The 23,978-nt window shown below is 44.1% G+C and overlaps 1 protein-coding gene across 9 annotated transcripts in view; it reads left to right on the top strand.

Annotated features, from left to right (window-relative positions):
- mast2 (microtubule associated serine/threonine kinase 2) overlaps positions 1–23,978 on the top strand; it is a 314,266-nt gene that overhangs the window by 142,879 nt on the left and 147,409 nt on the right. Inside the window, exon 1 of one of the 9 annotated variants that reach the window (XM_036978706.1) lies at positions 7,605–9,231. The exons of the other annotated variants lie outside the window; for them this stretch is intronic. Within the exon in view, the coding sequence (XP_036834601.1) occupies positions 9,193–9,231 (39 nt within the window). The 5' untranslated portion in view covers positions 7,605–9,192. Of the gene's footprint in view, positions 1–7,604; positions 9,232–23,978 lie in introns of those variants that run through there. 9 annotated transcript variants of the gene reach the window in all.

Here is a 23,978-nt window from a genome sequence, read left to right as displayed (position 1 = left end):
GTGTGCAAAAGGCATGAGGAGGAAGGCAATAAATAGGCCATAGGAGAAAATAGTTACAATTTAGCAGTGATAAATGATCAGATGAACATGTGCAGGTAGAGATACTGGTGTGCAAAAGAGAAGAAAAGTAAATAAAATAAAAACAGTATGGGGATGAGGTAGGTAAAATGGGTGGGCTATATACCGATGGACAATGTACAGCTGCAGCGATCGGTTAGCTGCTCAGATAGCAGATGTTTAAAGTCGGTGAGGGAGATAAAAGTCTCCAACTTCAGAGATTTTTGCAATTCGTTCCAGTCGCAGGCAGCAGAGAACTGGAAGGAAAGGCGGCCAAATTAGGTTTTGGCTTTAGGGATGATCAGTGAGATACACACCTGCTGGAGCGCGTGCTACAAGTGGGTGTTGCCATCGTGACCAGTGAACTGAGATAAGGCGGTGCTTTACCTAGCATAGACTTGTAGATGACCTGGAGCCAGTTGGTCTGGCGACGGACATGTAGCGAGGGCCAACCAACTAGAGCATACAGGTCGCAGTGGTGGGTGGTATAAGGTGCTTTAGTAACAAAACGGATGGCACTGTGATAAACTGCATCCAGTTTGCTGAGTAGAGTATTGGAAGCTATTTTGTAGATGACATCGCCAAAGTCGAGGATCGGTAGGATAGTCAGTTTTACTAGGGTAAGTTTGGCGGCGTGAGTGAAGGAGGCCTTGTTGCGAAATAGAAAGCCGACTCTAGATTTGATTTTGGATTGGAGATGTTTGATATGAGTCTGGAAGGAGAGTTTCAGTCTAGCCAGACACCTAGGTACTTATAGATGTCCACATATTCTAGGTCGGAACCATCCAGGGTGGTGATGCTAGTCGGGCGTGCGGGGAACAGTTGAAAAGCATGCATTTGGTTTTACTAGCGTTTAAGAGCAGTTGGAGGCCACGGAAGGAGGGTTGTATGGCATTGAAGCTCGTTTGGAGGTTAGATAGCACAGTATCAAAGGAAGGGCCAGAAGTATACAGAATGGTGTCGTCTGCGTAGAGGTGGATCAGGGAATCGCCCGTAGCAAGAGCAACATCATTGATATATACAGAGAACAGAGTCGGCCCGAGAATTGAACCCTGTGGCACCCCCATGGAGACTGCCAGAGGACCGGACATGAAGGAACTGTGGTGGAGTGTTGGTGCAGGTACAGCCAACTAGCGCAACAATAATTTTGCGATATTGTCAAAACAATAATATTATCTCTATGTAACTGTATCGATTTTTTTTATCCCCCATTCTCTACTCTAAACCACTGTTTTCTCTGTCGGGTTCTGGTTGAGGGGACAGAAATATGGAAAGAGAGACGGAGAGATATGGATACTGAGATCCAGAGACAGGTTGTGGTTGTGTGTTCGCACGCTAGCTGGAATGGCACTGGGCTCCTGGTCTGGAGTGGGAGGAGATAGGGGATAAGCATCCACTCAGCCTGACCTGATGGCTGGTGAATGTATGACCAGTGGAAAATAACTCACGGCTGTCTGTCCGTGGAGTGGGGTGAGGTCAGTGGCAGGGCTCTGTCTCCCTCACCACTAACCTTAAACCCTAGTTTTAACCTCTGACCTCAGGCTGTGGTGTGGTAAATCACAGTGTTGGCTGAACCTGTAGTTGAACCTGTTGGCTTGAAGTATGCTCTCTTTTCTTTTGAGAAGACACCAGACTGCACAGTTATGTGTGATTGGATGAAACTAGCTGAAATAGTCATCTAACTGCGTCGGTGTGGGCTACTCCCCTCTACCCTTTCTCGCTCTATCAGGAAATAACACTGATCATATGTTTTCGCGCTTTTACTGTGTTAGTTTCATCAGCTATTGTACAATGTGATATAAAACATAGGAAAAAACTTAATTTTGACTGCATTGGGCCTTTATAGAATCCTGCTGACTTCCCAAGGCTTCAAGCTTCCTTTTAAGAGGCATTTTCTCAGCTTTCTGCAATACAGATGTTATAGAAGAATCACGCCGGTGTTAAACATGGGCTTTGCTACACAGAAAGCAGCAGTTGATTACTCCATTTTCAACACTTTGATTTAGTCAGTAGATCTAGATCAATGTCTTTGAAAATATCTTATAAATATCATCAGCTTTTAAAACCATTTAATCTGTTTTCTTTGATCATATTTTGGACTAGTGAGGCTATCTCTCCACTAGCCTACCTATTGTTCTTGCAGTGAGGCAGGATGTGTGTAGAGTAAAGGTGTTCTAGAGTTGTCGCCTCTAGTTGCAGCCATCCACTGCCATCTTCCATAAAGTGTTATTTCACGCAAAGGTCAAGCCGTCCGTTGGTGTGTCTCTTCAACATTCTTGCATCCTCAGATCCCCTTGCACTTTGACACACACACACACACACACACACACTGGGGCCTCATTAAGAGTGGTCCCTTGAGGAGAGGGGTTGTAGTGGCTGCTCTCCTGGTTGACACCTCCAGGATTGATCTTGTGTGATGAGTTCCTTTAGGAGTCTCTGGCCCTTCTAGAGAAACTGCTACTCCATCATGACTAATTACTTTGTAAGAAAACACTGTAGAAATTGAATTTCTTCTACTTATTTTTGTACCCGTCTTCCGCTCGTACCTTTCTAGGTCCTTTGTACGTCACTGGTAAAGCGCTCTCTGCCTTCACTGATCAAGTGCGTGGGTGGATAGTGCCCTCCCTTCCTTCCTCTCACTCTCTTGCCCTCATTCTACCTCTCCCTTTTTCTCCATCACTCTGCTAGCATTCTCTGCTTGTCTTTCCCTTTCAGCATGCATAGGAGTTAAATCCCCTGTTCCCCATCCCTCTCTCTACTCTTCTCTTTCCCTCTCTCTACTCTTCTCTTTCCCTCTCTCTCCTTCTCTCTTTCCCTTTCTCTCTTCTTCTCTTTCCCTCTCCCTCTACTCTTCTCTTTCCCTCTCTCCTCTCATCCCTCTCTCTCTTTTCTTTCCCTCTCTCTCTTCTTCTTTTTCCCCATCTCTCTCTTCTTCTCTTTCCCTCTCTCTCTACTCTTTTCTTTCCCTCTCTCCCTCTTCTTCTCTTTCCCTCTCTCTCTCTTCTTCTCTTTCCCTCTCCCTCTCTTCTTCTCTTTCCCTCTCCCTCTACTCTTTTCTTTCCCTCTCTCTTCTTCTCTTTCCCTCTCTCTCTCTTCTTCTCTTTCCCTCTTTCTCTCTCTTCTTCTCTTTCCCTCTCTTCTTCTCTTTCCCTCTCCCTCTACTCTTTTCTTTCCCTCTCTCTCTCTTTCCCTCTCTCTCTCTTCTTCTCTTTCCCTCTTTCTCTCTCTTCTTCTCTTTCCCCCTCTTCTTCTCTTTCCCTCTCCCTCAACTCTTCTCTTTCCCTCTCTCTCTCTTCTTCTCTTTCCCCCTCTCTCTCTTCTTCTCTTTCCCCCTCTCTCTCTTCTTCTCTTTCCCTCTCGCTTTCCTCCTCTCTTTCCCTCTCTCCTCCTTCTCTTTCCCTCTCCCTCTACTCTTCTCTTTCCCTCTCCCTCTACTCTTCTCTTTCCCTCTCTCTCTTCTTCTCTTTCCCTCTCTCTCCTCCTCTCTTTCCCTCTCTCTCTTCTTCTCTTTCCCTCTCGCTCTCCTCCTCTTTCCCTCCTTCTCTTTCCCTCTCTCTCTCTCTCTTCTTCTCTTTCCCTCTCAACTCTACTATTCTCTTTCCCTCTCTCTCTTCTTCTCTTTCCCTCTCTCTCTCTTCTTCTCTTTCCCCCTCTCTCTCCTCTCTTTCCCCCTCTCTCTCCTTTCTTTCCCCCTCTCTCTCTTCCTCTCTTTCCCTCTCTTTCTCTTCTTCTCTTTCCCTCTCTCTCTTCTTCTCTTTCCCTCTCCCTCTACTCTTCTCTTTCCCTCCCTCTTTATTGAAAACAATCTGAGTAATGTAATGTTAGGTGATAGAAAGACTAGTATAATGTTAGGTGATAAAGACTAGTGTAATGTTAGATGATAAAGACGATTGTAATGTTAGGTGATAAAGACTAGAGTAATGTTAGGTGATAAAGACTAGTATAATGTTAGGTGATAAAGACTAGTGTAATGTTAGGTGATAAAGACTAGTATAATGTTAGGTGATAAAGACTAGTGTAATGTTAGGTGATAAAGACTAGAGTAATGTTAGGTGATAAAGACTAGTGTAATGTTAGGTGATAAAGACTAGTGTAATGTTAGGTGATAGAAAGACCAGTGTAATGTTAGGTGATAAAGACTAGTGTAATGTTAGGTGATAAAGACTAGTGTAATGTTAGGTGATAAAGACTAGAGTAATGTTAGGTGATAAAGACTAGTGTAATGTTAGGTGATAAAGACTAGTGTAATGTTAGGTGATAGAAAGACCAGTGTAATGTTAGGTGATAAAGACTAGTGTAATGTTAGGTGATAAAGACTAGTATAATGTTATGTGATAAAGACTAGTGTAATGTTAGGTGATAGAAATACCAGTGTAATGTTAGGTGATAGAAAGACCAGTGTAATGTTAGGTGATAGAAAGACTAGTGTAATGTTAGGTGATAAAGACTAGTGTAATGTTAGGTGATAAAGACTAGTGTAATGTTAGGTGATAAAGACTAGTGTAATGTTAGGTGATAAAGACTAGTGTAATGTTAGGTGATAAAGACTAGAGTAATGTTAGGTGATAGAAAGACTAGTATAATGTTATGTGATAAAGACTAGTGTAATGTTAGGTGATAAAGACTAGTGTAATGTTAGGTGATAAAGACTAGTGTAATGTTAGGTGATAAAGACTAGTGTAATGTTAGGTGATAAAGACTAGTGTAATGTTAGGTGATAAAGACTAGTGTAATGTTAGGTGATAGAAAGACTAGTGTAATGTTAGGTGATAAAGACCAGTGTAATGTTAGGTGATAAAGACTAGTGTAATGTTAGGTGATAAAGACTAGTGTAATGTTAGGTGATAAAGACTAGTGTAATGTTAGGTGATAGAAAGACTAGTGTAATGTTAGGTGATAAAGACTAGTGTAATGTTAGGTGATAGAAAGACTAGTGTAATGTTAGGTGATAAAGACTAGTGTAATGTTAGGTGATAGAAAGACTAGTGTAATGTTAGGTGATAAAGACTAGTGTAATGTTAGGTGATAAAGACTAGTGTAATGTTAGGTGATAGAAAGACTAGTATAATGTTAGGTGATAAAGACTAGTGTAATGTTAGGTGATAAAGACTAGTGTAATGTTAGGTGATAGAAAGACTAGTGTAATGTTAGGTGATAAAGACTAGTGTAATGTTAGGTAAATGAAAGACTAGTGTAATGTTAGGTGATAAAGACTAGTGTAATGTTAGGTGATAAAGACTAGTGTAATGTTATGTGATAAAGACTAGTGTAATGTTAGGTGATAAAGACTAGTGTAATGTTAGGTGATAAAGACTAGTGTAATGTTAGGTGATAAAGACTAGTGTAATGTTAGGTGATAAAGACTAGTGTAATGTTAGGTGATAGAAAGACTAGTGTAATGGTAGGTGATAAAGACTAGTGTAATGTTAGTTGATAAAGACTAGTGTAATGTTAGGTGATAAAGACTAGTGTAATGTTAGGTGATAGAAAGACTAGTGTAATGGTAGGTGATAAAGACTAGTGTAATGTTAGGTAAATGAAAGACTAGTGTAATGTTAGGTGATAAAGACTAGTGTAATGTTAGGTGATAAAGACTAGTGTAATGTTAGGTGATAAAGACTAGTGTAACGTTAGGTGATAAAGACTAGTGTAATGTTAGGTGATAGAAAGACTAGTGTAATGTTAGGTGATAAAGACTAGTGTAATGTTAGGTGATAGAAAGACTAGTGTAATGTTAGGTGATAGAAAGACTAGTGTAATGTTAGGTGATAAAGACTAGTGTAATGTTAGGTGATAAAGACTAGTGTAATGTTAGGTGATAGAAAGACTAGTATAATGTTAGGTGATAAAGACTAGTGTAATGTTAGGTGATAAAGACTAGTGTAATGTTAGGTGATAGAAAGACCAGTGTAATGTTAGGTGATAGAAAGACTAGTGTAATGTTATGTGATAAAGACTAGTGTAATGTTAGGTGATAGAAAGACCAGTGTAATGTTAGGTGATAAAGACTAGTGTAATGTTAGGTGATAAAGACTAGTGTAATGTTATGTGATGAAGACCAGTATAATGTTAGGTGATAAAGACTAGTGTAATGTTAGGTGATAAAGACTAGTATAATGTTAGGTGATAAAGACTAGTGTAATGTTAGGTGATAAAGACTAGTATAATGTTAGGTGATAAAGACTAGTGTAATGTTAGGTGATAGAAAGACCAGTGTAATGTTAGGTGATAGAAAGACTAGTGTAATGTTAGGTGATAGAAAGACCAGTGTAATGTTAGGTGATAGAAAGACCAGTGTAATGTTAGGTGATATAAAGACTAGTGTAATGTTAGGTGATAAAGACTAGTGTAATGTTAGGTGATAAAGACTAGTGTAATGTTAGGTGATAAAGACTAGTGTAGTGTTAGGTGATAGAAAGACTAGTGTAATGTTAGGTGATAAAGACCAGTGTAATGTTAGGTGATAAAGACTAGTATAATGTTAGGTGATAAAGACTAGTGTAATGTTAGGTGATAAAGACTAGTGTAATGTTAGGTGATAGAAAGACTAGTGTAATGTTAGTTGATAAAGACTAGTGTAATGTTAGGTGATAAAGACTAGTGTAATGTTAGGTGATAGAAAGACTAGTGTAATGTTAGGTGATAAAGACTAGTGTAATGTTAGGTGATAGAAAGACTAGTGTAATGTTAGGTGATAAAGACTAGTGTAATGTTAGGTGATAGAAAGACTAGTGTAATGTTAGGTGATAAAGACTAGTGTAATGTTAGGTGATAAAGACTAGTGTAATGTTAGGTGATAGAAAGACTAGTGTAATGTTAGGTGATAAAGACTAGTGTAATGTTAGGTGATAGAAAGACTAGTGTAATGTTAGGTGATAAAGACTAGTGTAATGTTAGGTAAATGAAAGACTAGTGTAATGTTAGGTGATAAAGACTAGTGTAATGTTAGGTGATAAAGACTAGTGTAATGTTAGGTGATAAAGACTAGTGTAATGTTAGGTGATAAAGACTAGTGTAATGTTAGGTGATAAAGACTAGTATAATGTTAGGTGATAAAGACTAGTGTAATGTTAGGTGATAAAGACTAGTGTAATGTTAGGTGATAGAAAGACTAGTGTAATGTTAGGTGATAGAAAGACTAGTGTAATGTTAGGTGATAAAGACTAGTGTAATGGTAGGTCATAAAGACTAGTGTAATGTTATGTGATAGAAAGACTAGTGTAATGTTATGTGATAAAGACTAGTGTAATGTTATGTGATAGAAAGACTAGTGTAATGTTAGGTGATAAAGACTAGTGTAATGTTAGGTGATAGAAAGACTAGTGTAATGTTAGGTGATAAAGACTAGTGTAATGTTAGGTGATAGAAAGACCAGTGTAATGTTAGGTGATAAAGACTAGTGTAATGTTAGGTGATAGAAAGACTAGTGTAATGTTAGGTGATAAAGACTAGTGTAATGTTAGGTGATAGAAAGACTAGTGTAATGTTAGGTGATAAAGACTAGTGTAATGTTAGGTGATAGAAAGACTAGTGTAATGTTAGGTGATAAAGACTAGTGTAATGTTAGGTGATAAAGACTAGCTTTAGAGGAGAAATGTTAGCTGGCTGTTAACGACTGATAGGAGGCTGACTGACTGTGTTCAAATATTGTTGGTAAATAATTAATTGGCCTACCGTCGTATCTGAGCACTCATGATTAATGAATTGTAATGCAATAAAAAAGCAGCACGGACCACACATTGGTATGTGAGGAACTGTGTGTGTGTTTGGGCTCCTGTGTGTGTGTTTGGGCTCCTGTGTGTGTGTTTGTGTGTGTGTGTTCAAACGCAGCCCCTTGTTTTGATGAGAGAAACGGGGCTATGGCGACAGAGTGAGGAGGAGGAGAGTACGAGAGGCGGAGCTTCGATCCTGCCTCCATTCATTCTATGTAAATGCACTGCCGCCTGCTCGCGTTCGATTGGTTGGCTCCCCGAACAGCTTTTCAGACAAACGAGAGAGCACAGGGAGGGAGAGAGACATAGGATAGGAGAGTGATGCAGAGTGTGTGTTCTTAAAGGTCCTGTTCTAATTAAGCCGGCAGGCTGCAGTGAGACGGACGATCAGTCTGCGCGCCCCTTTCTCTCCCTCTTACCCCTGAGGTCCCATTGTCATCATTAATGTCTATCCCAAACTGTCCATGAATTATGGAGTAGTGAAGTCTCCATAGAAATAGTGCCTGTGGGGAACAGATAGACGGACGGAAGGACAGACAGAGAAAGAGAAGAGGGGGATGAAGAACACAGCTGTAAGCCGCCACTGTGCATGCTTCTTCTGCACAGCGCAGGCTCAGTGAATGTGAAAGATCGAGCGGTGTGCCCTTCGCTGAACGGATGAATGGGAGAGGAGCAGAGGGAGGCTGAGCTTGGAGACAACACGTGCTTCACAGAGAGAGAGAGGAAGAAAGGCAGGGAGGACGAGAGAAGCAAGCTCGCCTACCGCTATCACACTAGTTACATCTGAGCTGCACAGACTTCCACCGGCAACACATGAAGAGGACTGGTCTGATCTGAGCCACATATAGAGGAGGAGCTGTATAAAGTTCCCGTCTGTTCCCCGGGCTGTTGAGTTCCTGTCTTTGTACCGACTGGCGGACAGACAGTGCCGTGCCGTGCTGGTCATGCGTGTGGAATGTAGCGTGGCCCCATTGAGAAGAACAGAAAACAAACAAATGGTGCTGAACCTTTCATTTTCAGGAGGAAGTTACACGACAGTGTGAATCAGGGAGGGACACTTTCTCAGCGGTACTAGAAGTCAAAGGAAAGACTGTTTAGCGTTTTGCACCAACCGGCAGAAACTTCAAGACTGCCGAGGCTTGAGGCAAGCAGACGGTCTGAAAGAAAGGAGAGGTATTTCCTCCGTCTGGACGATGACACTGCTCTGAATGAACCCTGCTGGACCAGAGGAGAGAGGGACGGGAGTATGAGCTAACTCACCCTCACTAATCCACCCCTAAAAGGTGCCTGTTCATGTCCCCCGGATCCTGGCACACCTTCTCTATCTGTACCACAACCCCAGAGGAAGTAACCCTGTACTCTTAAAGAGGGGTGAAGCTTCCTGGATATAGACTCCACTGTGCGACTCTACAGCAGAAGCAACATGGATGACTCCAGTATTCTCAGACGTAGGGGTCTGCAGGTAAGGAGAGCTCCCAGCTGACCACCAATCATCAACAAGCTCCCTCACATCCATATGTTACCAGGCTGCTGGTTTGTTGTGTTTGTGTACTGACCGCATGCATTGTGTCGGCTATATGTATTGCCTTCAGTACTCCTCTGCTGTTGTAGTACTGGTAGTGTCCCGTCTGATCAGCCTGCTTGATACAGGCAGGCAAGGCAGGGCCTGGGCAGGGCGAGGGTAGGGCGAGGGCAGGGCGAGGGTAGGGCAGGGCGAGGGTAGGGCAGGGCGAGGGTAGGGCGAGGGCAGGGCGAGGGTAGGGCAGGGCAAGGGCAGGGCGAGGGCAGGGCGAGGGCAGGGCAGGGCTGAATAGGTTTTCTGTCCTGGATAAGTTTAGGACCGGACTCGTCGTTTTGACATGGCCTACATATTCTACCTGGTAACCGACTCGTTCAGTTTAGAGGGTGGATTCATGCAGACCCTGTCAGACCCTGTCAGACCCTGTCTGCGTTATATACCTTCCGTGTGTGCTATGATCGTGCTGACTTAAATACTGACTAAGGCCATGTCTCCAGGCCGTGTGTGTGTGAGTGAAGGGCTCTGAAAGGCCATCTCTGGTGTGACCCTCCTCTGCCCTGCAGTGACAGGGATGCCTGTCTCAAGTCATACTCTCTGCCCTGCAGTGAAAGGGATGCCTGTCTCAAGTCATACTCTCTGCCCTGCAGTGACAGGGATGCCTGTCTCAAGTCATACTCTCTGCCCTGCAGTGAAAGGGATGCCCATCTCAAGTCATACTCTCTGCCCTGCAGTGACAGGGATGCCCGTCTCAAGTCATACTCTCTGCCCTGCAGTGAAAGGGATGCCTGTCTCAAGTCATACTCTCTGCCCTGCAGTGACAGGGATGCCTGTCTCAAGTCATACTCTCTGCCCTGCAGTGAAAGGGATGCCCATCTCAAGTCATACTCTCTGCCCTGCAGTGACAGGGATGCCCGTCTCAAGTCATACTCTCTGCCCTGCAGTGACAGGGATGCCCGTCTCAAGTCATACTCTCTGCCCTACAGTGACAGGGATGCCTGTCTCAAGTCATACTCTCTGCCCTGCAGTGACAGGGATGCCCATCTCAAGTCATACTCTCTGCCCTGCAGTGACAGGGATGCCTGTCTCAAGTCATACTCTCTGCCCTGCAGTGACAGGGATGCCCGTCTCAAGTCATACTCTCTGCCCTGCAGTGACAGGGATGCCTGTCTCAAGTCATACTCTCTGCCCTGCAGTGACAGGGATGCCTGTCTCAAGTCATACTCTCTGCCCTGCAGTGACAGGGATGCCTGTCTCAAGTCATACTCTCTGCCCTGCAGTGACAGGGATGCCTGTCTCAAGTCATACTCTCTGCCCTGCAGTGACGGGGATGCCCATCTCAAGTCATACTCTCTGCCCTGCAGTGACAGGGATTCCCGTCTCAAGTCATACTCTCTGCCCTGCAGTGAAAGGGATGCCTGTCTCAAGTCATACTCTCTGCCCTGCAGTGACAGGGATGCCTGTCTCAAGTCATACTCTCTGCCCTGCAGTGACAGGGATGCCCATCTCAAGTCATACTCTCTGCCCTGCAGTGACAGGGATGCCCGTCTCAAGTCATACTCTCTGCCCTGCAGTGACAGGGATTCCTGTCTCAAGTCATACTCTCTGCCCTGCAGTGACAGGGATGCCTGTCTCAAGTCATACTCTCTGCCCTGCAGTGACAGGGATGCCTGTCTCAAGTCATACTCTCTGCCCTGCAGTGACAGAGATGCCCGTCTCAAGTCATACTCTCTGCCCTGCAGTGACAGGGATGCCTGTCTCAAGTCATACTCTCTGCCCTGCAGTGACAGAGATGCCCGTCTCAAGTCATACTCTCTGCCCTGCAGTGACAGGGATGCCCGTCTCAAGTCATACTCTCTGCCCTGCAGTGACAGGGATGCCTGTCTCAAGTCATACTCTCTGCCCTGCAGTGAAAGGGATGCCCATCTCAAGTCATACTCTCTGCCCTGCAGTGACAGGGATGCCCGTCTCAAGTCATACTCTCTGCCCTGCAGTGACAGGGATTCCTGTCTCAAGTCATACTCTCTGCCCTGCAGTGACAGGGATGCCTGTCTCAAGTCATACTCTCTGCCCTGCAGTGACAGGGATGCCTGTCTCAAGTCATACTCTCTGCCCTGCAGTGACAGAGATGCCCGTCTCAAGTCATACTCTCTGCCCTGCAGTGACAGGGATGCCTGTCTCAAGTCATACTCTCTGCCCTGCAGTGACAGAGATGCCCGTCTCAAGTCATACTCTCTGCCCTGCAGTGACAGGGATGCCCGTCTCAAGTCATACTCTCTGCCCTACAGTGACAGGGATGCCCGTCTCAAGTCATACTCTCTGCCCTGCAGTGACAGAGATGCCCGTCTCAAGTCATACTCTCTGCCCTGCAGTGACAGAGATGCCCGTCTCAAGTCATACTCTCTGCCCTGCAGTGACAGGGATGCCCGTCTCAAGTCATACTCTCTGCCCTGCAGTGACACAAACAAACATCAACACACACTTTATTTTTTCTATCTCACTCTTTCTATATCAGACTCACTCACTCACTCACTCACTCACTCACTCACTCACTCACTCACTCACCCAGTTCATATCACACAGAGGCAGTGTTGTAAAGTACTTAAGTAAAAATACTTTAAAGTACTACTTAAGTAGTTTTTTTGGGGTATCTGTACTTTACTTTATTACTTATACTTTTGAAAATGTTAACTTTTACTTCACTACATCCCTAAAGAAAATAATGTACATTTTACTCCATACATTTTCCCTGACACTAAACTACTCTAAGTCCTGTACTGTACTAAACCACAAATCACCTCTAAGTCCTGTACCGTACTAAACCACAAATCACCTAAGTCCCGCAGCATAGTCGCAAAACTTTTAGTGGAGCAACCACTGTATATCGGTACTGGATGGCAGGAAGCTTTGCCACAGTGATGTACTGGGCCGTACGCACGTCCCTCTAGCGCCTTAAGGTCAGATGCCGAGCAGTTACCATACCAGACGGTGATGCAACCAGTCATGCTCTCGATGGTGCAGCTGTATAATTTTTTAAGGATCTGGGGACCCATGCCAAATCTTTCCAGTCTCCTGAGGGGGAAAAGATGGTGTTGTTCCCTCTGTCTCTGTGTGTGCGGTGCTCGCGTATGTCTACACTTTGTGTAACTGTTAGCGATGATGCTAATGATAACCTTATTCTGATTAAATGTTAACTACAAAGTAGCCTATGTCTACCTGGCAGAATGACATCATGATTATTTGCATCAATCCAGTTTGCCATTTGTTTCGCAAACTCTGCAATCAAATGAGCGCTACAGAAACATCACTAACCAAACAGGTTAACTACACCCACAAATTCACATTTTTAAAAATATTTTCCCCAGAATTCAAAAGAGGTCTCCTGATGTTATTTAAGCATTATTGTGGACTTGAAACATCCAAGCATGTCACCTCTTCCTGACTGTTTGTCAGCTTGTGGTTTAAAGTGATATCTGTGTACTTTTGTAAACTTTTCAGCCAGTAGTTCTGAAAGTATCACTCGAGCCAAAAGTCATAAATTGCATACAACGTCACATATGTGCACCATACCATTGCTCTCGCTCTCTCTGCTGTGTCCACAGAGTCCGCACTCTAACCTTATTGGATAATGCTGGGCAGGACTGTTGCTACTGGACTCAGCAACACCTAGCTGTCACTCAAATGTGAGGGGCTGAAGCTCATTGGCTAGAACTCCGATTTTTAGGGGGCTGGCCCACGTGGGGGTAAATGTAGGGTCACTTTCAAACTCACATCCTAAAATATACACATTTTACGTCGCATGATTATTGCGGGCATGACACATTGTGGGTGCAAAAAAATGTGTGTATCTCTACTAATAATGTGTACTTTTCTATAGTCAGTAATTCTGCTCATAGATTATGTATGTTTAGAACTACACATGGACACATCCATCCCAAAGCAGGAGGTTTAAAACCTACTTTATTAGTCGTAAAAATTAGCAGAGCTTGTCTTTAAAGAAAGGTCTGTGTTGTGAAGAGAACAGGACAGCAGTGTCTTGGTGAGGGCCTGTATAAGCAACCTGATATTTAAGAGGACATATTGAGTAGTGGGCCACCCCTGGGGTTTCATTTGGAAACACAAAACTCTTCCAAGGATTGATCTGAAAAGATGAGCTCAGCTCAGATCCCGGGTTATTGTGTGAGAGTGTGCCCGATTTTTTTGTCTGTTTGATTTGTGCATTTTGTGATCGACTTTGTGGGTGGGTGTGTAAGTGTGAGAATGTGTCTGGGTGCAAACAGACAGTCAGTTAGCGTCTGTATGTGTGTGTGTGAGTGTGTCTGAGTGTGTGGATAGGCCCACCGTGGGATAAAGCTGAGTTATGACCATGTGTGTGGTCTAGAGCTGATATTGTCCATTACTATAAGGAGCCTATACTAGAGAAATGTTTGCTAATATGGGTGATTTTTTATGGGACAAATGATAGCTAAAACCTTCAAACTAGTAGTTTTAAAGGATAATTAAAGTAAACTGTTGTTCACAGTGTTGTATCTTTATCATTAAATGTATTGTTATGATATTAATTCACTAAATGTATCGCAATATGGGTTTTTGTCCATATTTACCAGCTGTAGACTGTGTGTGCTGGGGGACGGGGAATTTGTTACTCTGAATCCTCTGGCATGGCTGGATACCCATGGGGCTCCCACCGTACAGCAGAGACAGCACTATCAGCTCCCTCCCCGAAACACACACACACAGACACACCACACCACACCACACCACACACACACACACACCCTTCCAATCCCAAAGCTAATAGTGTAAGTAGGCGAACTGCAAAAAAGAGAGGACATATCGCCTGTTGTCTTTGTCCTTCAAAATCATCAGGACATGCAGTACATTCAGAAAGTATTCAGACCCCTTGGCTTTTGCCACATTTTGTTACGTTACAGCCTTATTCTAAAATGGATTATTGTTTTTTCCCCCTTATCAATCTACACACAATACCCCATAATGATATCACAATACCCCATAATGACATCACAATACCCCATAATGACAATGCAAAAAAACATTTTTAGAAATGTTTGCAAATGTATAAAAATGTTATAATGAAATATCACATTTACATAAGTATTCAGACCCTTTACTCAGTACTTTGTTGAAGCACCTTTGGCAGCGATTACAGCCTCAAGTCTTCTTGGGTATGACGCTACAAGTTTGGCCACCTCTATTTGGGGAGTTTCTCCAATTCTTCTCTGCAGATCCTCTCAAGCTCTGTCAGGTTGGATGGGGAGCGTTGCTGCACAGCTATTTTCAGGTCTCTCCAGAGATGTTCGATCGGGTTCAAGTCTGGGCTCTAGCTGGTCCACTCAAGGACATTAAGAGACTTGTCCCACAGCCACTCCTGCCTTGTCTTGGCTGTGTGCTTAGGGTTGTTGTCCTGTTGGAAGGTGAACCTTTGACCCAGTCAGGAGCAGGTTTTCTTCAAGGATCTCTTTATTTTGCTCCATTCATCTTTTCCTATATCTCCCAGTCCCTGCCGCTGAAAAACATTCCCACAGCATGATGGTGCCACTACCATGCGTCATCGTAGAGATGGCGCCAGGTTTCCTCCAGATGTGGCATTCAGGCCAAGAAATTCAATCTTGGTTTCATCAGACCAGAGAATCTTGTTTCTCATGGTCTAAGAGTCCTTTAGGTGCCTTTTGGCAAACTCCTGGCAGGCTGTCATGTGCTTTTTACTGAGGAGTGGCTTCCGTCTGGTGATTTGGTGGAGTGCTGCAGAGATGGTTGTCCTTCTGGAAGGTTCTCACATTTCCAATGAGGAACTCTGGAGTTCAGAGTGACCATCGGATTCTTCGTCACCTCCCTGGAGGGATGGAGTGAGAAGGGAGGGAGGTGGGGAGGGATACAGGGAAGAGGTGGGGAGGGATACAGGGAAGAGGTGGGGAGGGATACAGGGAAGAGGTGGGGAGGGATACAGGGAAGAGGTGGGGAGGGATACAGGGAGGGGGGGGTGAAGGGAGGGAGGTGGGGAGGGATAGAGTGAGGAGGGAGGGAGATTGTGAGGGAGGTGGGGAGGGATAGAGGGAGTAGGTGTGGAGGGATAGAGAGAGGAGGTGTGGAGGGATGGGGGATTGAGGGAGGGATACAGGGAGGGAGGGATACAGGGAGGAGGTGTGGAGGGAGGTGGGGAGGAGGTGTGGAGGGGGGATGGAGTTGGGGAGGGATAGAGGGATACAGGGAGGGAGGTGGGGATACAGGGAGGGAGGTCGGGAGGGATACAGGGAGGGAGGTGGGGATACAGGGAGGGAGGTGGGGATGGATACTGGTGGGGATAGAGGGAGGGAGGTGATTATGGGGATACCTAATACCACTGAGCCTTCTCTGGGGACAGCCTCCTCTTTTCTCCTCCTATTTCCTCCCAGTGGTAGAGTCCTGGCCAGCCCAGGACAGCTGCCTGTGAAAACCATGCATATATTACCAGACTGACACAATGATTATGTTGATGAGAGAATTCTTTCTTCAGCTTCTACTCATCATCTTTAGTACAGCGGTCTTTGTTCAACCTCAAACCATTAGCTACTGTGCTGGCTGTTGTGTTTCCACTGGACAGTTGGGGGTCATTGATTTGGCTAGAGATCCCTCTCGCCCACTGTGGTCTAACCGTGTCTGCTGACTGCATTTCCCCTCTCAATCTCTGCCTTTTGGTGTGTGACTGCATCTCTCCTGCAGTTGACCATGTCAACTAATCTGGTGACCCATGCTGGGTAAGTAGACCTGCCTGTTTGTCGGTCGGTCACTGTAGTGTAAGGTTCAATGTGCTGCTAATCTGCTAACACACTGTCTGTTTCTGTATGCACACACACACACACACACACACACACACACACACACACACACACACACACACACATACTGACTAATCTGCCGGCAGTCGGTTTCCATCCCAAGTGGCTGACATGTGAGTTCACTAATGGTCCCGTGTCTGTCATACTGGGCTGTTTGAAGGGCTCACTCTGATGTACACTACACTTTTTATTATGCAGTTGTGAGGGTATTTCAGTTGAAGAATGACACACTTTGAGTCTGTAGTTTGAAGAGAAGACTTTGGAGGTGAACTGAAATGTAAGAGAGCAGTCAATTCTTTTCTGTCAGGCAGCATCTTTCCTCCTTTGTCTCTAGACAGACAGACGGAGCCATAGACAGTCAGATGGAGGGGTTGAGAGAGCTTCAAAGTGTCAGTGTGAGATCAGGTGCAGAGATAGACGAGGAGGCTGAGATGGGGTGAGGGTAAGAGGGGAGAGCCACAGGCCATGGTTCCTTTCTGATGGTCCTGGCTGGCTAGCAGCAAGTGTGGATAATTCGCTTTCTGGTCCACCAGCCACTGTGGCAGATAGATGAGAGAATCTACCAGCCACTCAGATGTCTTACGAGCCCAAAAATGTTTTATTAGACACACACACACACACACACACACACACACACACAGAGAGAGAGAGAGACAACAACAAAACAGATGAGCATGCTTTGTAGTTCTTCTTAAACAGGAAATGTGTTACTAGTAAGAAGACATCTGGTATATTGCTTAGTTTGATTTCTTTTAACCAATACATGTTCAAATAAATCATTTAAATCCTAAAAACAGATGGAGTTCTACAAATGAACATGAAGATTCAACAAAGTTCCTGCCCTGCCACAAAAGGCTGAATGATACAGCTCATTTATTCATATAGTTCAGAGCTCTGCACTGACATGTTTTACAAGGAGTACATGATGTGCTCCTAAGTAGAAATAAAGAGGCACACAAATACATTGAGGAGAACAATTCAAGTATTTCAGTGTTTTAATCATTAAAAATGACTAAGTTCATAATTTAATGTTTTCGGGAGTGATCCATGCTCCATCAAGCACAATAATTCAGTGAGACAAAAATGTTCAGCTTCCCCTTTAAGGGAAGGGCTGTTACCGTGGTAACTTGGGCACTCCCTTGTCTGTGATGAAAATAAATCTCAGACTGTGACATCCTAACAGCAGACAGTTGCATCAAACTCAATCTTACATTGAAAACAACCTAAAGTTAGGCTGTGAACAAAACTATATATTTGGCCTAGAAACACGAGGACAAGTCAGACTTTAGTAGCCTTTCTTATCAATTCCACTAACTTCTACATGTTAGTGGAATCTAAAAAAAACTTCCCGAATGCTCTGTGTGATCACCTGCCAACGTGGCTGGAGAAATAGACCTTCTTACCCACCAATGACAAAATCTACTCACATTTGGTGGGTGTTATTTTCCAAGGGCAGGCTGGTAAATGTTTCTCCTGCTTCGTAGGTAGAGAGAGAATATATGGAGGGGAGGTGGGGTTGTTTTATTGTGGAGTTGGACGACCGAAGGCCCTGGTAGTGACTGTTTAGGCTTTTAGTCATGCTCTGCTCCATCGCTGGTCTGGTTATTAACCATGCCGGCTGTTTAAGACTGACCCAGGACCTGTTATCCTGGCACAGGGCTACTGTATATTAAACATTGACTCAGACAGTGAAACATTGAAAAGCTAACCCACAGTAAAAGTCAAGCCCTCACCCTCCAGTCGTCCTACAGGCAGTCGTCAGTCTCTCACCGTCTCCTACACGCTATGATCCATAGTACTTCATGAGTCCCATAAATCACCCAGGTCATATGATAGTCATAGTATAGAGGCCATATTGAGCTGATGCTCATATTCCCCTGAGCTTTGTGGATGTAGAGCTGTAGAGCCATGCTATATCTACTGGAGTAATGTAATAGTTCTGTCTTCCTCCAGCCACACACACACCTTTCTTAATGACCCTGAGGTCCTGGACCTGATCAAATTAAAATACCTCTCTCGTCTCTCCCACCCATGGTCAGATCCCCTTCCTCTCTGTTCTGTAATATGTTATGTTTCATGTGGACCCCAGGAAGAGTAGCTGCCAGGGGAACCTAATAAAATACCAAATACCCTCTTGCTCTGTACTGTAGGAGCTTGCCTTGCATGGCTCGGGGTAATCTTGTCTTTTTGGCAGGGAAACCATTTTTAAGTAAAAAGCCTCTTATTCATTAAGGAATTTAGGGGATAGGAGAATCAGGGTGAAACTCAGGAGAAGGAGGGTGAAACTGAGAAGGAGCAGGAGGAGGAGGGTGAAACTGAGAAGAAGGAGAAGGAGGGTGGAACTGAGAAGGAGAAGGAGGGTGAAACTGATTAGAAGGAGGGTGATTAGAAGGAGGGTGAAACTGAGGAGGAGAAGGAGGAGAAGGAGGGTGAAACTGAGGAGGAGGAAGGTGAAACTGGGGAGGGTGAAACTGAGGAGGAGAAGGAAGGTGAAACTGAGGAGGGGGAGGGTGAAACTGAGGAGGAGAAGGAGGGTGAAACTGAGGAGGAGAAGGAGGGTGAAACTGAGGAGGAGGAGGGTGAAATTGAGGAGGAGGAGAAGGAGGTTGAAACTGAGGAGGAGGAAGGTGAAACTGGGGAGGGTGAAACTGAGGAGGAGAAGGAAGGTGAAACTGGGGAGGAGGAGGAGGAGGGTGAAACGGAGGAGGAGGAGGAGGAGAAAGAGGAGGAGGGTGAAACGGAGGGCGAGGCTGAAACTGAGGAGGAGGAGATGGGAGAGTCTGTTACCACCGTAGTAGAGATGGGAGAGTCTGTTACCACTGCTGTTGAGGCTGGACAGACCCAACACAGACCATGGGGAGAGATACAGGTCTCTGTTATAGCTCACCTCATGTATGGCCTTTCATAGCTTGGTACAACAGTCATTACAACAGTCATTTTCAGAATCACTCCATTCTCTCTCTCTTTCTCTGAGTGTTTATCGTACGCTTCTCTGCTGATCTCTCTCTCCTGTCGTTCTTTCTGAAGTGATAACTCTGGCCCTCTACGGCCCTGTAGGGTACGGCTCTAAAGCGGCTTCTGCTGCATCTCCTCAGGGAGTTAATCGATAGTTACGGCGTATTGAGCAGGGAAACAACGTGGTGATCTCACCACACCACAGCGCAGCAGCTGTGTATGAGGAGCCAACGGCCATGTATTTTCTGTACAGTCAGCACTATCGCTGCTTTAACGTTTCTAGACCTACCATGCTATTAGAAAAATGTGCCTCGGCTCGGCCTGGTCTCCTGCTCTTTGCAACAGCCCTCTTATCAATCTCTGTTGTATATCAACTCTCTCTCACTTTCAAATCTCGCTATCCCAACTCTCTTTCTCTCCTCTCTCACCTCAGTGCGAACCTTCGATCCTCTCTGCATGTCTCCTCAACCCCTCTCTGTTCTCCCCTCCACTCCCTCTTTCAACTCAGCATACCTGGCCTTCTCCTTTTGCTCCTCTCTCTATGCCTGGTTTCTGTCTGTCAGTCTGCTCTCTCCGATGAAAGTAAAGTTATCCTGCTGATGTACTCTTACTGAGCCAGGGAGGGAGCAGCTGAGACAGATTTCCACCATCACCCCCAGTTACCTCAGATTTAGGGCTCGATTTAGTCCTTAACACCGATGTCCAGTGTTATAATGCATTTGAAATTTAAAGGCAATGTTCCCGTGTTCTCGGAGACTGGATTCTCGGTAAACTCTGCATATTTCAGAAATATTTCGGAAATTACCTTTAAATATCAAGCAAGCTATAGCGCTGAACTTAAGCGATACGGATTGAATTGAGCCCTATGAGAGAGGAAAGAAAGAAATAAGTTGAGATGAAACAGAGATTTCTCAATATTTTGGTCTAATAATCCAGTCATTGGTGGTTCAAGAGCTCCATGCAACACTCAGAAGAGAGGGTTATTGACAGGTGATGGTCTAGGCACTTTTCCCATCGGATGATAGTTACTCTACCACTCTGGCTCCTCTCTGTTTGTTCCCGGTTGTGAGAAGGTTAGTGGAAGGTTAGCAGGCAGATCGCATCATCCCCGACAGTATTGAAGACTCTCACTTCCTACAACCTCTCCAGAGTCAAACTTTTACAGACTTGTTTTGGTCCAACATCCCCGTTCTGGAATGCAGAGTGAATCTGGTAATTACCCATGGGGCTTTGCATCATCTCAACAGCTGGCCGTTCCATTGGTCACAGAGATAGGCAGAGCAGCTGGTGTAAGGAACCAATCACACGCAGCTATTCAGCAGCTGATGAAGGAATGGCATGGAGACTATGTAGTTAGAGGACATTTTCAGGCCAGAATAATAAGCATATTCCGACTGGAGTAAGTCCAACAATACACCTGCTCTCTTTTACTGTGGATGTCATACCTGGTGTAGCACTGTGGATGTAATGTTCAGTGGGGCAAAAAAGTATTTAGTCAGCCACCAATTGTGCAAGTTCTCCCACTTAAAAAGATGAGAGAGGCCTGTAATTTTCATCATAGGTACACTTCAACTATGACAGACAAAATCCAGAAAATCACATTGTAGGATTTTTAATGAATTTATTTGCAAATTATGGTGGAAAATAAGTATTTGGTCAATAACAAATGTTTATCTCAATACTTTGTTATATACCCTTTGTTGGCAATGACAGAGGTCAAATGTTTTCTGTAAGTCTTCACAAGGTTTTCACACACTGTTGCTGTTATTTTGGCCCATTCCTCCATGCAGATCTCCTCTAGAGCAGTGATGTTTTGGGGCTGTTGCTGGGCAACACGGACTTTCAACTCCCTCCAAAGATTTTCTATGGGGTTGAGATCTGGAGACTGGCTAGGCCACTCCAGGACCTTGAAATGCTTCTTACGAAGCCACTCCTTTCATGCTGAAAGACCCAGCCACGTTTCATCTTCAATGCCCTTGCTGATGGAAGGAGGTTTTCACTCAAAATCTCACGATACATGGCCCCATTCATTCTTTCCTTTACACAGATCAGTCGTCCTGGTCCCTTTGCAGAACAACAGCCTCAAAGCATGATGTTTCCACCCCCATGCTTCACAGTAGGTATGGTGTTCTTTGGATGCAACTCAGCATTCTTTGTCCTCCAAACACGACGAGTTGAGTTTTTACCAAAAAGTTATATTTTGGTTTCATCTGACCATATGACATTCTCCCAATCTTCTGGATCATCCAAATGCTCTCTAGTAAACTTCAGACGGGCCTGGACATGTACTGGCTTAAGCAGGGGGACACGTCTGGCACTGCAGGATTTGAGTCCCTGGCGGCGTAGTGTGTTACTGATGGTAGGCTTTGTTACTTTGGTCCCAGCTCTCTGCAGGTCATTCACTAGGTCCCCCCGTGTGGTTCTGGGATTTTTGCTCACCGTTCTTGTGATCATTTTGACCCCACGGGGTGAGATCTTGCATGGAGCCCCAGATCGAGGGAGATTATCAGTTGTCTTGTATGTCTTCCATTTCCTAATAATTGCTCCCACAGTTGATTTCTTCAAACCAAGCTGCTTACCTATTGCAGATTCAGTCTTCCCAGCCTGGTGCAGGTCTACAATTTTGTTTCTAGTGTCCTTTGACAGCTCTTTGGTCTTGGCCATAGTGGAGTTTGGAGTGTGACTGTTTGAGGTTGTGGACAGGTGTCTTTTATACTGATAACAAGTTCAAACAGGTGCCATTAATACAGGTCACGAGTGGAGGACAGAACAGCCTCTTAAATAAGAAGTTACAGGTCTGTGAGAGCCAGAAATCTTGCTTGTTTGTAGGTGACCAAATACTTATTTTCCACCATAATTTGCAAATAAATTCATAAAAAATCCTACAATGTGATTTTCTGGATTTTTTTCTTCTCATTTTGTCTGTCATAGTTGAAGTGTACCTATGATGAAAATTACAGGCCTCTTTTTAAGTGGGAGAACTTGCACAATTGGTGGCTGACTAAATACTTTTTTGCCCCACTGTATTTGTAACACTGTGGATGTAATGTTGTTGTAGTGCTGTGGATGTCATACTGGGTATAGCACTGTGGATGTAATGTAGTTGTAGCACTGTGGATGTCATACTGGGTATAGCACTGTGGATGTAATGCAGTTGTAGCACTGTGGAAGTCATACTGGGTGTAGTGCTGTGGATGTCATACTGGGTGTAGCACTGTGGATGTGATGTAGTTGGAGCACTGTGGATGTAATGTAGTTGGAGCACTGTGGATGTAATGTAATTGGAGCACTGTGGATGTAATGTAATTGGAGCACTGTGGATGTAATGTAGTTGGAGCACTGTGGATGTAATGTAGTTGGAGCACTGTGGATGTAATGTAGTTGGAGCACTGTGGATGTAATGTAGTTGGAGCACTGTGGATGTAATGTAATTGGAGCACTGTGGATGTAATGTAGTTGGAGCACTGTGGATGTAATGTAGTTGGAGCACTGTGGATGTAATGTAGTTGGAGCACTGTCGATGTAATGTAGTTGGAGCACTGTGGATGTAATGTAGTTGGAGCACTGTGGATGTAATGTAGTTGGAGCACTGTGGATGTAATGTAGTTGTATTGCTGGAACAAGTTTCTTTGTTGTGGCATTCTCCATGGGATTGAGTTTGCTGTAAATGGGAAAGCATGACTGTGTGAGCAGCATTAGAGCATAGGCAGTTGGTGACATCAGAGTGACAGCACTGTAGTGACATGCTTTGTGAAACAGACACAGTAATTGTGTGTGTGTGTGTGTGTGTGTGTGTGTGTGTGTGTGTGTGTGAGACATCTGTCCCGAACACACACTGGTAGGTCACTAAGTCACAAATTCAGAGAATGAGAGAGAGAAGATAATGAAAGGGAGTTTGAAATGGCTAGCGAGGGATGCTTTGAGCTCGGCAAGCTAGCTTCGCACTCTGGATGACACCCCCCCACCTCAACCCTACCAAGTCACCCCGAGACTCCAAGCTTCTCCCCTCTTCTCTCCCTTCTCCTCTTGAGGCCCTAGGCCCGGATGCACAAAGCCTTCTTATTAAGAAGACATTTCTTCTGAAATGCCATTTATTTTCTTAACGCTCTACTTAAGAAACTTACAAAAAGTTTTTATTCTGCAATTAAGTTCTTGAAAATGTTTTCTTCCAAAGAAAATAATTAAGAAGAAATTAGATTGCTATATACAGTTATTGGATTTTTTTTTTTAAATGTTATTTTCCTAAACCGTAGTAAATACAATTGAACATGTTTAATTGACTAACAAATGTAATATAAAAGTGTCGGTATTGATCGTTTTCAATCCAATAATCTCAGTAAGAAATATGCTAACATGATTGCCTTTGCTAGCTAGATTGCTAAGTGGGTAAGAAAATCATGAATTCTAAAGAAATATTTAAAGAATTGCACTTACAAACTATCTTATGAACGTCTTTTTTTTTTTCTTCAGAAGCTTCTCAAGTCCCAGATTCACAACACTTTTTTACGTAAAAACGTACGTAAAGATTCCTAAACAATATCTAAATATTTCATCATTTTCTTACCCATTTTCTTCATACTTCTCAAATATCTTCTTACAAACTTCTTAAATATCTTAAGATGATTGTCGCTAGGCAACCAATTTAGCTAGCTATCTAGCTAGCAATGGCAATCATGTTAACATATTTCGTACTGAGATTACTGTTCTAAAACATGTTCTTAAGTACTGAAACTTTCAGATTAAGTTTGTGAGTCAATTAAACTTGTTCAATTGCTTTCATTAGCTTATTTTCTCACTGCCCTGAGTTTCAGACAAGGTTTCAGCCATCTTGGCTTGGAATTAGCAACATTTCCAAGAACAAATCTAATTTTTATTTTCAAGAATCTAATTTCTTAACTTTTT

Source organism: Oncorhynchus mykiss, chromosome 5, assembly GCF_013265735.2.
Source record: "Oncorhynchus mykiss isolate Arlee chromosome 5, USDA_OmykA_1.1, whole genome shotgun sequence".
NCBI classification, from domain to species: Eukaryota; Metazoa; Chordata; class Actinopteri; order Salmoniformes; family Salmonidae; genus Oncorhynchus; species Oncorhynchus mykiss.
Note: the sequence above shows the minus strand (reverse complement) of the source record. Positions and strands in the feature narration are given on the sequence as shown.